Source organism: Barbus barbus (assembly GCF_936440315.1).
Source record: "Barbus barbus genome assembly, chromosome: 10".
NCBI lineage: Eukaryota > Metazoa > Chordata > Actinopteri > Cypriniformes > Cyprinidae > Barbus > Barbus barbus.
The window spans coordinates 24698075-24716919 of record NC_136738.1 but is presented as its reverse complement, the minus strand read 5'-3'; the positions used below and the strand labels follow the sequence as shown (position 1 = coordinate 24716919).

General features: G+C 35.2%; 1 protein-coding gene across 2 annotated transcripts in view; it reads right to left on the bottom strand.

Moving 5' to 3' along the window:
• The window catches only part of cacnb4a (calcium channel, voltage-dependent, beta 4a subunit), a gene marked incomplete at its 5' end in the record, with an annotated part of 30587 nt that overhangs the window by 10490 nt on the left and 1252 nt on the right, over window positions 1-18845 (bottom strand). Inside the window, 4 exons of one of the 2 annotated variants that reach the window (XM_079427203.1) lie at window positions 1505-1632; window positions 1728-1850; window positions 2005-2121; window positions 18278-18361. In XM_079427203.1, the coding sequence (XP_079283329.1) occupies window positions 1505-1632; window positions 1728-1850; window positions 2005-2121; window positions 18278-18361 (452 nt within the window). Of the gene's footprint in view, window positions 1-1504; window positions 1633-1727; window positions 1851-2004; window positions 2122-12386; window positions 12707-18277; window positions 18362-18845 lie in introns of those variants that run through there. The other variant, XM_079427202.1, reaches the window with a different exon arrangement.

The following is an 18845-nucleotide window of genomic DNA, read 5'->3' as shown; positions in this document are numbered from 1 at the left end:
TCAGTCCGCCATTGTTTCGACGCCGGAGCAGATGTAGACAAGAACGACTCCTAAGCGATTGAAGTGTTTTATTGTTGGATGTAATAATGAACATAGCAGTCGTCATTTACTCCCAACATCTGAGCTGCTGAAGACGCAGTGGATTACGTTTGTTTCTGAAGAGAATGCTCCCCCGATCTACCTAACTGTGTCTATGTTCGCGCGAATCATTCGTGATCCAGCTTCACCAACAGAAGAAGTGAGTATACGTTTTTTTTTAATGAATCTTTGCAAATCACCTTTCCTTATAACGCGCTAGTTAGTAAGTTTCACGATGAATGCTGCTAAAGTTTACCGCCTCTCAGAGACCGGCTCGGAAAAGAGGGACAGGGTGAGCAGAACTCATTTACATTTACAACGGCTTGCTCTGAAAAGAGCTGTTTTTGACAGGGTAAAAAGGGTGCTGTTTTACACTACCATTGAGAAATTTGAACCAAAGTATGTTATAGACTTTTCATTAAGACCTTAAAGAATCATATCAACTTGTGGAAAATGGGCATCCCATGACCCCTTTAATGTAATTTTGTGTAAGCTAGAATGTAATTTTGTTAGAAGCTAGAATATGCTATAAAGTCAAATTTTATTCTTTATATTGTGTTTAAGGTAACCCCAGTAAAAAGTAATATATTTAGAGTATATTTATTTCATACTAAGTATCGTTCAAATATACAATATTTACTGATTATCACTTGAGACTTGTATCACTTGAAACTTTATTTGGAGTACTATTTGTGCACAATGCACATTTCTTAATATTAAGACTAAAATGTGTTTTAATGTCACTTTTAATGAGGATTGTATGATCTTTGAATAATATTGGTCTTTAAATGCAAGATATTTAAAGTGTACCTGATGCAATAGTTCCACTTTAGCACAATCAAATATACTTCAGAATATCTTTAGTTGGACTTCAGCACTACTTCCGCACAATTGAAGTGCATTGCATACAACATTTGTTGTTCCAATTTAGCAGACTTAATCAGTTTAGTATACTAAAAGTACAGTTGCAAGGTATTTTTATTACATATGTAAATATGTAAATGTACTTAGCATGAAATAAATGTATTTCAAATACATTTTAGTATATTTCTTTTTCACTTCTTTCAATAAACACCTACAACTATGACCGATCATGCTCAGTATATGAAAGGACACTGCGCCAAAATGAGTTGTCCCATGAATAATCACCCGTCCTGTGTTCTAAATAGAACAATGCTGCAATGAACAACGAGGTACAAAGGCATTTATAATCATCCTGAAATTTGGCTTTTGAAATTTGCACAGTGGAAACCTACTCAGTATATTCTTCTTTGATGATAATGCTACTAATTTTTTAAATAATTTACCACAAATGGCTTGTCAGCAAGACAGATTTGCATCTTTGTGTATTTAGCCTTCAAAACTGTTTAAGGTTCAGCATAACACTCATTACTCATACATATATTATCCTGTAAGTCAGTCTTACCCATGGAAGCGGCCCCTTTTTTGGTCCTGCTGTAAGCGAATGCTCTCTAGCTTTAAGGGACTGGGGATGAAACCGATATCACAACCTTCCTTCACCAGTCGCCCAATCCACCAGTCATTGTTGTACTTCTGTGGAAATACACAGAGGACAAAGGAATTTGTTTAAAGTCCATTATAAATGGATTAAGCTAGACAGGCTCTCATTAAATAAATGCCCTCTTCACCTCCTTGATGTGAAGGAAGTCTTTAGCATCAAAGGAAATGGCAGTGCCAGCGACAGGAACGTCTTCATCCAGGGCACCACAGTAGCTGACGTTTGTCCTCACGGCAAAGGCCACAGCTTTGGCCTGAGACAGATTTAAATCACATATTGATGAATAGTATATCAGTGTGCTTGAGCAACCTGATAATAGAAATTAATAGAACTAGTTTCTACAATTTGCTATTTTAAAATAAAGAAAATGGCACAGGTACAGGTAGCTCTGGTTAAGACAGTCTGACCTTTGCCCTCTCCAGCTGAACGGTGGCCTGCTGTTCTTTCTCCTGCCGGCCACCCTGCTCCTCATCCAGAGAGACATCTGAGTCGGATGGTCTGCTAGTGTAGGAATCGGCGGAACCCTGCACACACATTGTGAATACCTATCAATTTATTGCCATTTACACAAAGGCACTTTATGTAAAACAACCTCAAGAATCCTAAAATGTATCTAGATGATTTAGAGTGGATGTGTGCTACACCAAACAAAGGATATGTGGGAGGAATAGCCTTTACTTTGCTCTTGCTTGTCCATAATGACACACATTTGTATTACACACATAGTAATTATTGTTTTATCTGAATGGGTTTAGACTGCATTAAAAGGTTTTGTTTTAAATAACTATTCATTACAGTGCATCAAGCAGAAGATGCTAGTTTGAATAATCTTTCATGTTAAAGGGTTGGAATTTTTTTTATTATGTAAACCTTAAGAGCATAGAAAACCTTAAAATAGAAGCAGCAGTAATAGTGAAATTACACTTTATCAAGGAGAATGTGGTAAGCATGAATGGGTTTATGGGCTTGGGACTTTAAATGAAGGGTACATTAAAAGGATATTTAGTTATGTATCACTGCTATATTTCTTCCATCACTGAATAAAAACAGACAATTTCAGATTCTTAAATTTATTGCTATAATTATTATCCACTACTCTTCAAAAGTTTGGGGCAGTTTTTTTTTTTTATTAATACTTTTATTCAGAAAGGGCATACTCAATTGATCAAAAGTGACAGCAGAAGAGATTTAGAATGTCACAAGAGATTTAGATCCTAAATAAATGTTATTCTTTTGAACTTTCCATTCATCTTAGTATGCTGAAATGTTCACAGTTTCCGCAAAATTATACAGCAACACAACTCAATAATAAGAAATGTTGCTTGAACAGCAAATCTGCATATTAGAATGATTTCTGAATGATCATGTGACATTCAGCTTTGCCACTACAGGTAAGAATTACATAAAAAATATATTAAAATAGAAATTATGATTTTCAATTGTTGTATTATTTCAGTATTACTGTTTTTACTCTATTTTTATTCAAACAACGCTATATATAAAACAATAAATGACAGGTAAAATACAAGAAATTCCACCATAACATAAATGTTAAGGCATCGAAGAAGCACACATCCCAGCTTGCATTCTGAGGAACCTGAAATTATGAATACAGAGTTAAATTCCTTTTAGTCACTTCATGCGTAACACTTCATGTAAGAGTGCAGTAAACAGGTCTAATGCTGACTTCACTGTGTTTGCAAAGCTGAGAAATGGATGTGCAGATGTTGATGCACAGGCTGATGGAAGCATTGAAGGAAAGAGGACCAGATCAGTTAGAAAATGACTGAAGCCGACAGCCTCAGAGTCAGATGGATGTCTTGTTCAAATGTATTACAGATAATGAAAAGGAGAGAGGATCAAAAGTCCCATAGGAAAGAAACCCCAAAGAGATCTTTTTAAAATATCTATTTCTTCACATAGACAGCGATGAGATTAATTGGAGAGCATTTTGAGACCTTAAGCATATGCTTCTCAGATGTTTCTCATTTATTGAGAGCAAGAGATGCAATGAATGCAAGATCAACATGTGCTTTGATCTACTAATCAAAAGATTGTGCTCAAAGCTAATAGACGCCTTGAAGGTTCATTAACCCTGTAGTTGTGTCCCATAAGAACATACCAACTAATATTATAATCCACTAATATTCTCTTTATCAGTGCAATATCCACTGATAGAAGCACTGTCATGTTAGAATAGAAAAGGGTCCTGTCCAAACTGCTGCAATAAAATTAGAAGCACACAATTCCGTTGAATATCATTATATACTTAAAAATTAAGACTTGTACTCATGGAAATTACTAAAGCAGTCAAGCCTGTTCATTAGAAGGAGGTGACCCAATACTTTTGGCAATATTGTGTATCTCAAAAAATTATTTGGATACGTTTCTCAGCAATAATAGGCACTTACAAATTCACTGAGGTAAGGACAACTTCATCTCAGATCCCTCAAAAATAAGTGATTAACTGTCTTCACCCTTAAAATCTTTCTGTGATCTAGCTTCACATTTGCTTAAAACATATAAATAAGTTAAGATATCTGATTTTACTCAGAAACCTTTTAAAAAAATTTAAGTTTGGTGCATTACGGTTTATTGCATCCTTTGTACAATCCATGTATCATGTACACATGGTATTTCATGTTTCAGTCAAATATTTTAACTAATTTACTTAAAACCCTTATAAATTACTATAATAATGAAGGTAGTATAATTTAATGTGCCATATTATATTACAATATATTACAAAAAAATGTCTTCCAGCTGTCAGGAAAAATATCATCAATGTATCCCGTTACGCAGTTTGACGGATGATGCCCATGTGTGTTTTTTCTGTGCTGGGTTTGGCCAAAGCAGTCTGATCTTGTTATCATCACATAAGCTGTAAAACACACACTATTTCTCAACCACCTATCTGCAGAGAGATTTTACTGCATTAAATCTAATCGAAAGCAAAAAAAAAGAAGATGGACAAACAGAAAACTGTACAAGTATCTGACAGGCACAGAGCTTTATAGTACAGTCAAGAGCAACTATGACAGAATCAGAAACAATGACACAGAGTCAACAAGGCACAATAAAAGAGGAAAATGATGGTCACTATAGGGATTTAGTTGCTTTGACATGATGAAAAACCACAATCTTTAATACTCTGTTAAAATTACATTTCATTAATATATGTCAAATAAATCATGCATTTGCACCTTTGAAAAGTTGGGGGTCAGTAGGATTTTTTTTTTTTTTTATTTAAAATAAATAAATGCATTTATTTGATTACAAATACTGTAAAATCACATTATACAATTTAAATATGTGACCCTGGACCACAAAACCAGTCATAAGTGTCAGTTTTTTTAAATTGAGATTTATACATCACCTGAAAGCTGAATTAATAAGCTTTCCATTGATGTATGGTGGGATATTAGGATGGGATAATATTTGGCCGAGATACAACTATTTGAAAATCTGAGGGTGCAAAAAAATCTAAATACAGAGAAAATCGCCTTTAAAGTTGTCCAAATAAAGTCCTTAGCAATGCATATTACTAATCAAAAATTATGTTATGATATATTTACGTTAGGAAATTTACAAAATATCTTCATGGAACATGATTTTTTGCATAAAAGAAAAATCAATCATTTTAACCCATGTAATGTATTTTTGGCTATTGCTACAAATGTACCTTAGCGACTTAAGACTTAAGGTTATGTGGTCCAGGGTCACATATTACAAATTAAAATATTTTTTTCTATTTTAATATATTTTAAAAATTGAATGCAAAGCTGAATTTTTAGCATTCTTCAGTGTCACATTATCCATTAAAAATCATTCTTATAGACTGATTTGGTACTTAATATTGAAAACAGTTGCGCTACTTAATATTTAAATAATAAACAGTGATAGATTTTTTTTTTTCAGAATCCTTTGATAAATGGAAAGTTCAAAATGAAAAACATTTATTTGAAATATATATCATGTATATTTAAGGATGCTGCAGCTAAATTAGTCTCTCACAAAAGGATTTCTTTTTACAAAAAAGAGAAAGAAAATTCTTACATCCACCATATGAAGGTGTTTATTTTTTAGAATGGTCTGCCCCCTCTTCCTTATACCATCTCTGATCTTGTCCCGTCTGGCTGTAGACAGGTTGAACAGACTGCAATTCCAAACCTCTGAACAGATTCCAATTCTATTTTGTGCTGCTAGCACAATAAATATGCACTTAAGCACACAAAACTCAGAACTTTAAGAAGTGTGTGTTAAAGATGCTTGATGATTCTTTAAAAAGCAATCTGGTATATTGGCACAAATTGAAAGAACCTTGAACAAGGGACCCAAACAAAGATAAAGGGCTGAAGAAAGAACAAAGACTAGAGATACAGCAGTTTGATGAATCTCAGATGCCAGCACACACGCATCCCAGTAGAGATGCCTCATCAAAGAGAATCTGATTCTATTCCTGGTATCTCCTCAAAGGTACACTGAAACATTCATTATGTCTAACTGTATGATATCATCACTTCCGCAAGTTCATGATTACTCACTTTTGCCAAGACAGATGTCTAGCACTGTGGGAGATGAAGGAAGTAGATGAAAGGTGCACACAATGTGTCATTCTTTTGTCTAAAGTAACTTGGCAACTCAAGATGAAGCAACTACTGTGAATGGAGGCTGGCAACCCTGCTAAAAAGACCCACTTTGACCAGCTCAGAATTGGTTCTGGTCTACCCGGTGGACCATCAGTATCTCTAGATCTCCATCTCTGTTCACTTAATGACTAGACACGACAAGATACTTCAGTTTTTTAAGCTCACTACCCTAGCCAGCACAATGCCCACACTACTGGTCATCACACTAGATCATGGACCTCCATGGCCAGGATAGTCATGTGACCAGTGTTACAGAAGGCGATGTGCACTGAGGCGAGTCAAGAGACAGGAGCTGCATCTGCTCTTGATGACATCAAAGCCCCTGTGATTCATCCTCGCCGCAACTCTTTCCATCTTCTCATTCCAGCACGCATTAGGACCACTGAACCATCAAACTATTCGCTTTAATACTGCAACACAAACAGTTTGAATCTTTAAACTGAGCTTATGCACAATGACTTTTACGAGTCAATAAACACTGATATATTAAGGCCCATCATTACATTTGTATATTATCAAGTTCAGCTGGTGGTTCACGGGTCACAAGGTCTGATCTAAATAAAAACAATGCTAATTGCAAATATGATGCAACTTATAAACATGCAGTTGATATAGCAAAAAGGCTTTTAAAAAGAAAATCATGTCACTATTTACTCTCCCTCATGTCGTTCTAAACCTGTATGGCTTTGCTTCTTTTGTGGAACAATGCTGGTATCAAATGGTTTTGGGCGTTTACAGAATCTGCAGTCAGGCAATCACTTCACTGTAGAAAACATTACACCCCATGGCCAGCTGGTTTGCTTCTTCTATGCTGCCGACTCAGCGATAGCGATGGTTGGATGGAGAGAGATGGCAGGGTGCAGGACGAGAACATTTCCCCAGCAGATGATAGCACAGTTCCTCTTTCTCAGGCTGCCAGCACACTTCAACCTGAGGTCAAATATTTAATTTTCAAGCAATGGTTTAAATGGTTTAATTGTTAAACAGTTATCATCTTTTTACATACAGTCATGTATAAATAACTAATTTTGAAAATATAAAATATTTCAATACTTTTTTATAAAACTAATTAAATTTTGAAATCAATCAAAATGAACATTGGCCATTCAATGTTTGGCATGACACATTGATTAGAGGGTCATAAATACATTTAAATACAGAAGGCATGATTCATCTGCTGCACTGTCCAAGTCAATCCCATAAGACAGCTTCTCAGAAACGACTTGGACTAGGTAAATTTTACGAATTGCAAGCTACTGAGGTATTCAAATTAAAATAGTTCATTTAAAAGTTACATTTTAGTTAAAACATTTTTGTACTTGTCTGATTTTTTAGGAAGTTCAACTAACAGAAGTCAAAGTTATGCAAAGTTATTCTGTGCCTCGGCTATCACAACCTACTTAGCAGCAAGACCCAGTATAAATGACCCAGTTGATGTTTATTTATTACCACACACTAAAATCTATTAACCAGTGCTTCCAACTTCAGTATGAGCCATGATTAGTATGTAAAAACAGCCCACAAATAAAAAGAAAAAAAAGTGATTATTTAAATTAAAAAATTTAATTAAAAAAATCTAAATATTAATATTTTCCCAATTAGATTTTTTTTTTCTTCCCCTGAGAATATCTGACCACCATTTTTCCCCACTATTTTTACATCTTGGTTTTAATAGATTGTCTCTTCGGACTGTGGAGAGTTTTGAGCTCTGCAAGTTCTGCAAATGTTTACTTAGTAATCTCTTATTATAACAAAACACAAAAATAAAATTTTTCATGTTATGACTCCTTGCTGTATATGCATACACACACACACACACACGCACACACACACACACAATACAAATATTCTTATACATGTTCAGCATCTATTAAAATAGATTTTAGTTACTGTGTTTAAGAATCCTTTTTAAGGATTTCCTTAAGAATTTCCTTTTTTCAGGACAATTTAAGTTAATGTCTGGGGACAGCTTTGTCCCTAAATGACAGTATAGACAAGTAAACCCACACACAATGGCTGAACCACATGCAGCTTTCATGTACTCTGCCTCAGTGCGTACTCCATTATCTAACCATGTCAAGTGTGTGGGCTTGGGTTTGTCAAGCCACACGTTCTGCTTATCTTCAGAGATTGTACGCCGTGAACATTTTTCTGTGATGCCAGTGAGTCTGAGAGCATTTGGGGCACTCAAAGTCCACTACGCTGGTAGATCCTTGCCCTGTATTTCTTTGAAAACAAAAGCAGTTAAATCGGTCAGTGAAAAAGCATCCTCCAGTGAGCAGATATACAGATGAATCATGAGGGCTGAGGACCAATGCAGGCAAGAGCAGTGGGTAATTACAGATAAATCTCTCCACTACACAGCATGAGATCACTACCATTTAGGGCCACATCTGATTAAAGCAAATACTTAACCATAAAAAGAGATGATGATGAAAGCTTTGTGTCACATAGTAAGCCATGAAAGGTACAGTACTTCTAATATCTGACTAAACTGATCTTTAAATCAGCTGCAACCCAAAATTGGAATTGCGTCCTTGAACTGTTCCCTTGCTCAGTCTGAATTGTGAACTGGTTGCGAACCTCAAAGCAGCACTTGAAGAAGCAGACATTACTAGTTGTAGATTTATAGAGCCAGATTTTAAGATTGGTTAGATATTGAGAGAGTTATTACAGTTTACCCAAAAAATTAAAACTCACTTATTATTTACTCATGTCATTGCAATATATGCAATTCCTTCTTCTATGTAACACAAAAGAAGATCAGGAAAAAAAATCTGAATAAAAGTCATACAGGTTTGGAACAACATGAGGGTTAGCAAATTAATTTTCATTTTGGGGTGAACTATTGCTTTAACTGCTCTAATTCTGTCCAATTTAGTTAACAATTCAATGAAAATAATTAGTTTAAAAGAACAGTCGCTATCATCCATTTTTATCAAAACATTTACCTTAAAACTATACTGAAAACACACTTCCGCTTTAAATGCAGTATGAGATAATGTTTGAACCGGTAGTTTGAAACTTAAGCAGTTGCTTTTATTAGAAAGCAATTCCAAATATAACAGTGCAGATATAGTTCGCACAATTAGACTAACAATATGGAACACCATCAGTGTCATAAATATAAAAAAACAGGATACACGAAACAATTACACGCAACGAATAGTACCTGCTTGAACCCTCCATTACCTTTAATATTCAAAAGCTGTAAGGGAAGAGGAGAAAAGAGAGGCAGACACAATTAGACCACAAGGCTATATTAAGATCATCAGAGGCCACCAGATCTGAGCTACTTTGTCATTATTTCATTCTTACGACATAATTTCCATGATATTTCTGCACCATATAATTCCAGAGAAAATACTTGCTGCAGGGTATTAAATTGTCCTCCACATAAATTAAACAGCCTCTCAGCATTTCACAGTAGAGAACAGATGCTTTGCTAGACAGACAGACAGACAGACAGATAATCTTGTCTGAAGAATCTGGATTTCTAAACAATTTATTGCTTATGGAAAGCAGACAAAATTCAATGTACCCTCCTGATTGAATCCCCCCACTGGTACATGGTGTGAACTCCTGCTGCCTAATTGACAGAGCTAAACTGGGTAATTCACCGCTGGCAAGATGGGCATTTAATAAAAACGAACTTGCGAACTTGTCCTTTAACTACGTTAGAGTGCTTTATCAGTTAGGTGAACGGAGATAAATTATGATGATTTCCTTCCAAGAGCCACTGATCAATGAAAGCCTAACAAAATGCATTTGGTATTTAGAATGGAATGTTATGTTAACATATATGATGGTATGTGACAAATTCAGATTTTCTGATCAATTGTTTTGTGAGGCTGTTAGACAGTCAGTGACACACCTACAGTAAATAGTAAATGCACAACATATTCATCACAAAAAAATCATATTTTAAGTGTAACAAAGTATTTAAAATAAAAAATTGAACTTTTCTGTTGCATTCAATTATGACAAATGTCATAACGATGAACAATCAATGTCACTTCGAGTGTATACACTTAATGTCAGTGTCATTATTCTATCGTTATTTCTTTAAGTTGTTACGAAATAAAAAGTCTCTGACCTCAGAAAAACAAACTATCCTGTCCTACCAGATGTTATATCGTGTTCTGCACAGCGCTGCTTCAAGTCGAACACACCTATTAACAGTTCATGTTAGTATTGTATATTCACCATGGCAACTGTTGTTTGCATAACCCAAAAATACTGTTATTTTCACTTTGTGTTATTTTGTATATGTTTATATGAATGTGGTGGCTCAAACCAACTTAACTGTATTAACAAAAACTAGTTTGGGACTGCTATTTAATAGCCTTACGTTTATAGTCTGTTTATTCAGTATTAATCATATTCTTAGCTTAATTTTTGTGAAATAAATTTGCTTTGTTTTTGTTTTTTAAAAATATATATATATAATATGGGAAATGGGTCAAGGCTTATATATTTTATTTAACACAGTCCAGTATTTAAAAGAATGCTATTAAAGAAAGCTTTCACGGACTCTTCATTTTATTTTATTTTATTAATGGAACTAGTTTGATGGGCACTTTATTTCAAAAAGTATTTTTCTATTGGACTTTTTGTGGCTGTTTATGTTTACTGAAAACTGAAATAAAACAGGAAAAAGTACCGCTAAGATGTGTTTTTTTTTTTTTTTGTATTGTGACAGTCTGTATATTAAGTGTATCATTCAACTTTTTCCCATGGTCTAGAGTTAAAAACAAAAAATAAAAAAAATCGCAACAGCAATATCAAATCGCAATACTTGTAGAATCAAAATTCTTAAAAAAATTAAAAAATAAAATAATAATTCGCAATACATATCATATGGGCACCCAAGTATCGTGATTGTATCACATCGGGAGGTAAGTGTATCGTCCCATCCCTATTGAATACACACAATTGATTTATTGATAAGGTTTATGGAAAAAAAAACTTCCTTTTCTCAAACCATCTTAGTTCTAACTAATAACACCAACATTCATTGAAAATAAAAGGCCTTCTTTCAGAACAACGCACAAGTCTGAGCTGCCAACTTCCTATTATGAAAAGTGCAAATGTGGAAGAGAGATGTTCACGCGAAAATTCGTTTTTCCTGTTCATGTTCTTCCAAAAACTCTGTTCTTCTGTGAAACATAAAATATATTTTGAAAATTGTCTCAGTGGAAGTCAGTAGCCTCCAATGTCATTTGATTCCCAGCAATCTTTAAAATATTATCTCTTGTGTTCCGCAAAAGAAAGAAATTCATATGGGTTCGGAACAATACAAGTGTGCGTAAATGAAAACAGTCTTTTCAATTATGGGTGGATCTTCTGAGGAACATAAAATATATTTTGAGATTTGTCTCAGGGAAAGTGTTGTTTGGTTCTCAGCATTCTTTAAAATATTGTTTGTGTTAAGCAAAGCCATATGGCCAAAAATTGATAACATCATATCAATTAAATTTCCAGCTCTGACTTTTGCCAATGGTAACACTGAGTGGAATGTGGATAGTTTGTGATTAAAGTTAAAAAATAAGGCTGCAAAGTGTTGAAACTTGTGTCTGGCTGACTTAGGAGACTGGCTTTGTTTTGGCTGTAACCAGTACAGACATCAATGCTGAACATTATTGCTACTTTCATGGGATTTGTTTATATCTGATCAAATGAGGCTGATTAAATGATCCATCCATTACAAGCAGAAACAAAGTGGCACTTTAAGCAAGCATTCCTTCTCAGAGTAGCTGAGGCCACACTGAAAATCTAACAAAAACAACAATGCATGCAAGCTAAGAGGAACTAAACCAGTAAGCAGTGTGGCATTATTAGCGACAGCTCAATGATACGGAATAACAGGCTACCACAACGACTGATGCTCTCCCCCGACTGCTTCTTCCACGATGCATCTGAGAGGCAGAGCGAGGTTTGGAGAAAGAGTGGAGGTGACAGCGAAACAAAACCTATACACATGCACACACACATACAGATCCTCTCCCCTCCCCCAAAACACTCACTGGGACCAGTAGCACCATCCACAAGCTGAATTCCTCCAGCCATCCTCAGAGCATCTGTGTGAGCATAGAGTCATAGAAAACACTGTGAAGATGCACACATAGACCCTTACTCACCACCTCCGAGTCTTCAAATCCATGCAGGTACAAATTGTCGTACATGGAGGTCTGATATTCCCAAGGGATCACCTTAACGATCAAATGCAAATGTGGGATAAGGAAGCTCCAGCGAGAGTACGTCTAACAGGGCTCTCTTACAATCCCCTTGCCCACAATAAGACCACAGAAGGAGGAACGTCAAGCAGATGGCAATCGCCCCTTTCGCTCCTGAAGCCAGCGTATTGTATTAATGAGGATGAAGTGTGATCGATCACATCATAGAGAAGTGGGGCTCTCCCCAGAGACGGCAGAGACCTGGCATTTTATCAAGCTTCCACAAACAGAGCAGGAAAACAGAGCCTTCCTCAATCAGAAGCTGATGACAAAGCAGCGAGGCTGTCTTCTGATTGGCTGAGAGGAGCTCCAGTAAGAAAGGACAAGTGCTCTCTTCTGTTGAATGTTAAAGGAGGAGGAGAAGGGGTCTGCAGGGTGCTGACAGCATTCCACTCCTTGACCAATTTTTCCTCTCCGTTTCTATTTTTGACCATCTTGGATCTCACCCCATCTCTTTCTTTCATCCATGTTCACATATAGACTCCACTATTCATTTCACAATTCATGCATTACTTCACATACACTGTAAAAATTTGGTGTTTGCAAAATTAAACTGGCAACAGCTTGCATGGCTTTTAAAAAATGCCTTAATTTAATTCATTTACTTGAGTGAATAAATTTTTTTTTAAGAAAAGGAAAAAAATATTAATTATATTGTAAATAAATTATTATTATTATTATTACTCACTATTATAGTAAAATAAAAAAAACCTCAAACACCTTGAATAAAGTCTTAAGTCGCTTTAGATTAAGGTGTCTGCTCAATAAATGTAAATTTATATTATTATTATGCGTTTCATCTGTGTGAAAGTGCTTGCTGTCTTAAACTACTGACAACATTTGAGACAAAACCATACCTTAAAATGCCAAACGTAAACCTCCACAATTGAAACAAATGAAACATCAACTAACTGATCATTTTGAGTTGAAGAACAAATGCATCCTGACAACACAACACAATACTAAATATGATTCCCAACTCAAAGGTGCGAACAACTGCAACCACATTAATTATTCATGTTCTAGAGCAAATGATAAATGGAGCTAAACCACAAACCATTTTCTAATGTAGGGCTATGGCCTATTTGAGTTAAAAAGCTAAATTAGGAAGCATGACTGCTGTTCCTGAACTTTAAAATTGAAAAACTACAATAAAGTGAATTTTTACAAAGCAGTAACATTTTTCAGCATTATTAACAAGTAAAAAGATCTAAACAATTTACCAGTATTATGCAATGCAAATACATGCCACAATGGCATAACACAAAAAAGCAAACAACAAAAACCCATCCATATAAATGTCCCAGGTTCCTAAATATCTGTAACCACCAGTTTACATTTACATTTATTCATTTAGCTGACGCTTTTATCCAAAGCGACTTACAATTGCTATATATGTCAGAGGTCGCACGCCTCTGGAGCAACTAGGGGTTAAGTGTCTTGCTCAGGGACACATTGGTGTCTCACAGTGGATTCGAACCTGGGTCTCTCACACCAAAGGCATGTGTCTTATCCACTGCGCCATCACCACCCAGTTTATGGCAGATATGAATGATGAAACATAAAATGAGAGCTTGACATGACCATATTGAACCAGACTGTTCTTTAGTGGGTGTATCAATACCTCTGCTTTGTGTAATTACATTCTCATGAATGTGGAGAAGCAACATCAACCCCATCTTGGGGTCACTGATAAGAGCATATAAATTGCAGCTATAACAAATGTACAGCTCTTTTTTGTTTTACCCCAAACCTGAACCTGTGCTTCTTTTAAATATTACTGTTCAAAATTAAATCATCATTGCTCCAATAAAATACATGATGCCCCTGGACAAACACAATTAGCCCAATACGAGACATATTTCCATAGAGATTTATGTATCATTAAACATGCAATTTTTTAAGGTTGCGTTGCATTTCTAATTCTGTTATTGGTTCATATTTCCCTTGATATCCCTCCAGCTACTGAAATAATAAGAAAACCATGACCAATCAGGTCTTGTCAAGTAATTACATGGAAATGAACTGACGGTGTTGCTGTTAATTAACCACGGCTCTCTCTCGAGTATAACTCTGGCACACATCGCCCCCTGTAGTCTGCTTTTCTACTGGAACAAATTATATGACTAAAACACACTCGCCTCTTTAATCTACTCTTAATCAAATAAACTCATGAAGAGTCCAGACATCAAAAGAGAACAAGAGCAATTAATACATTTCTCTGTTTCAACTGGATCCACCGAGAAGCATATGATGAGATAATAATGCAGAATGTAATCTATTATTAAAAATAAATATATATGTTGAGATCCACCAATAAAAGAATCTTACTATTATAGATTATGTTTCGTAAAATGTACATGCATACTGAAATTATTTAACAATGCATACTTAGTTAAATGAAATAGCCTATCCTTCAGATCACTACTGATATTTTCACATTTAATTTAACAAGCATCTTTTAGTTACTGTGGATCAGTTATCAGAATGAAAGAGCAGATAAAACAAAACAAATTTCTGTTACTAAATAAAGTGCATCTTAATATCCTACCCCTGTAATAATTTTTGTTTCCTTTTAATGCTTAACTGTCATTTGAATAGCTGTAATAATTCTGTGATTGTTTATTATGCGCCTTGTTTCCTGATTCCACTATTTAATTTAGTCAGGAAAATCTCTAAAATCTGATATGTCGACATCTGATCATCAAATCAACAATCATGCTAATCTTGGCACAGCAGGGAAGCAAAGAAATAAATGAATTACTAAAGAGTTTAGGCATGTGACCTATACCAGCAAGATTAATAATTTATACAAGCTCCCAATGATCAGGAATTTTAAATGCGTCATTATGGATAACTATAAAAACAGTAACTTCCAACAGCTTGGGTTAATAAATCATTTTAAGTCTCTCTACATCAAAATAGGATTGTTTCAGCCATAAATTCAAGGCAAGTTCAAGTAAGTTTTTATATACATGACTATCTGCAGTCTTGTCTTTAACCTTGATCTCAGCAGGTTTTTACCACCCCTGGATTTTCTCGCCTCATTTGAGCAGATCTCGAAGACACAGACAGGTTTAGAAGCAAGATGTTTCCTCTCAGCAGCACCCTATATGCTCTATAATAATATTTCATATACATCTGGAGATGCATAGATTCATTTTCCAGAGGACATGGGAGCATGCATTAACCTCAAACCTTAAAAATGCAAACTGTACAGAAAGTTTACCATCTAAATCTGAGGTTCTCATAAATGATTGGGAGGCCTAGAGTGAGGAAGAATTTAACCTAAACCTATGATCATATCTAAAAATATATACATATGCAAACTTTATAATGTAGGGTGTCCTCAATGAAGGGTCTTGGCTGTGAAACCACTTCTATGGCCAGAAATAGAGTGTCCTGGAAGTCAGTCAAAAAGCTGAATTCCCAAGGTTCTTTGGGGACCTAGATTCTAGAATAATTAGCAAATAGACTGCAGCATGAGCTGCGTGAAGGTGACGGAACATACCAATAAGTTAAAGCTATTTTCTCATTACAGCACTAATGAAACTGCAACTATAATAGTTCATTAAATAAAAATTTGTAAAAATATAAGAAATTCTAAAAACGATTCCGTAAAATAGATACATTTTAAGACATGTAAATTCACTGCAAAATTGTTAAAACAAACAATTGTAACAAAGCAATACAAATATTTTATGGTTATATATTGTTAAAATGATAGAATGCATATAAATTTTCACTTAATTAAAGTAATCCGTCTGGAAAGAGGCATTAGCTGTGCGAATCATATTTATTTCAATTACCTTAATAATATAACAAATCTAAAATATCAAATAGTCAGTGCTTGGAACATCACTGTTTTTACAGTGAAATTTAGAAAAGAATTACAGCAAATGATGTTTGGTTACGGTATAGGAACGCAGGCTTATTCCTGTCCACATTATGATTTAATACACAAAGCATTGCCTTACAGCTGCACAAATACTGCAGGGAATACTGCACAGTCCTCAAACACATGAACAAGGGTAGATTCAGGGACAGCTAGAAAATGCCACATTGCAGGCATCAAGGTCATTGGTTTCCCCTGGGATACTTTCTTCTTCTCTGCAAACTCATATATCTAGATGCATCTGACAACAGGGATTACATCATATTTCCATATTAGGAAAATGGACTCTATGATTTCATATTGCATGTGCTGAAAGAATATTTACAGGCTTGATTTCAACTCCAAAATCTCTTTTTTTTTTTTTAGATGTTATGAAGATCCAAGCCAGCTCTATTCAGCTAAATGTCGAACAAGTTCAGTTGGAAAGGTAGCCATGAGCAATTCATATTCATCTGATGACAGCAAGGACTCGTCTGTTGCTTGGAAACCAAATAACCTGTTCAAAAAGCTACACAAGAGTATAATTCTTTGAAAAATCACACAGAATATATATATATATATATATATATATATATATATATATATACACACACACACACACACACACACACATATATATATATATATATATATATAGAGAGAGAGAGAGAGCTAGAGAGAGAGAGAGAGAGAGAGAGAATGTTTGCTTTTGAGATGTATTTGTGATATTTTGAATGCAGTGCTTCATTTTGCAAGAAATGTGATGCATTTTGCATTTTGTGTGTGCAATTCTTGGATTTGCGTGTAAAGTTTTTTAAAAAAGAGGCAAAGTTTTGAAAATGTTTAAGCAGTTGAAAAAAAACTCTCAAAATTCTGACTTTTTTCCTTGCAGTTATGAGTTTATATCGCACAATTCTGACTTTTTTTCTCACAATTCTGACTTTTTTTTCTGAAAAAAGAACTGATGTTAACTCACAATTCTCAGAAGACCGAATTATGAGATATAAACTTGCATTTGTGAGAAAACAGTCAGAATTGTGAGATAAACAGTTAGAATTCTGATTTCATATCTTGTGATTCAGATTTTATTTCTCAGAATTGCGAGTTTGTTTCTTGCACTTTTGTGCTTATAGAGAAAAAGAGTCAGAACTGCGAAAAACAAAGTCCACATTGTGAGATAAAAAGTCAGAATTACCTTTTTTAAATTTTATTTTTATTCAGTTGCAGAAACAGGGTTCCATAGCATAGGAGCATATTAGTTGAAGTCAACTAATGCGATTGAACATATGACACGTTTTGAACATATGAATTATTATGCAAAAATTCTAATGAGTCATTTACACTGAGTAACAACCCCTCCAAGTGGGAGCATGTTGTCATCATTGGCAGATTTGAAAGAAATATGTGTATTATGGATAAATGCGAACCCGTTGGCTTCTATAAAAAGTATTGCGTAACCCAGTTTTACACATTAGGCACATGGAAAAGAACTGATGTTAACTCACAATTCTCAGAAGACCGAATTATGAGATATAAACTTGCATTTGTGAGAAAACAGTCAGAATTGTGAGATAAACAGTTAGAATTCTGATTTCATATCTTGTGATTCAGATTTTATTTCTCAGAATTGCGAGTTTGTTTCTTGCACTTTTGTGCTTATAGAGAAAAAGAGTCAGAACTGCGAAAAACAAAGTCCACATATTAAAGTGCATACTCAATTATCCACTGAGAATATTAGTCACTGTTCAAAACTCTTCAAAATGTTCTACGCAGAGGTAGCTACCCTTAAAACGAAGTCTCGAACAAAAGAGTTCAATTCATTGCAAAACAAAAGCAAGTGTGAGAGTGCTTCAGAGAGTCATATCACAAAGCATTTAAATGGAGACATTATATTTCCATAATCTACATCATCCCCTCTCACCTGGCGGAGGATGAAGCTGGTCGATGTCGTACTGCCGTCGGATCTCTTAAGTCGACTGCGCCGTGAGTAGGTTCCTCTGTTCACCTGCGGCAAAAGAACAAGCCATTAATCTATTCCTTTTCTACCGGCAGAACAGGGACACATTCATACAAACACATACACCCACTTATCCCTCCACAACACTGTCAGAGGGGTCTCAATGGGGTCTGTTAGCTGTTACTGTCAGAATCAAATGAACTGGCAAAGCATTTCAACGATTAATCACTTGCATTAATCATCGCTGTTTTATATGTCAGTATGAAACCTACAGCTAAACACAGCAGACATAAGGCTCTTTGACCTATCCTGGGTGTTACGTGACTAAAAGCTTGACGGATAAGGAGGGTCTATTGATATAGATGTCAAAGCACATCACCACAAGGAAGCTGAACTCTGCAGAGCCACATAGACATCAATGCAATGTGTTGAACAGGCGAAACTGCCCTTCAGTATGGGTGGCCGCAATGCAGTCCTACATCGAACCACTTCTGAGCAGATCATGCGGTTAAAATATATAGCGGTTTGAGCT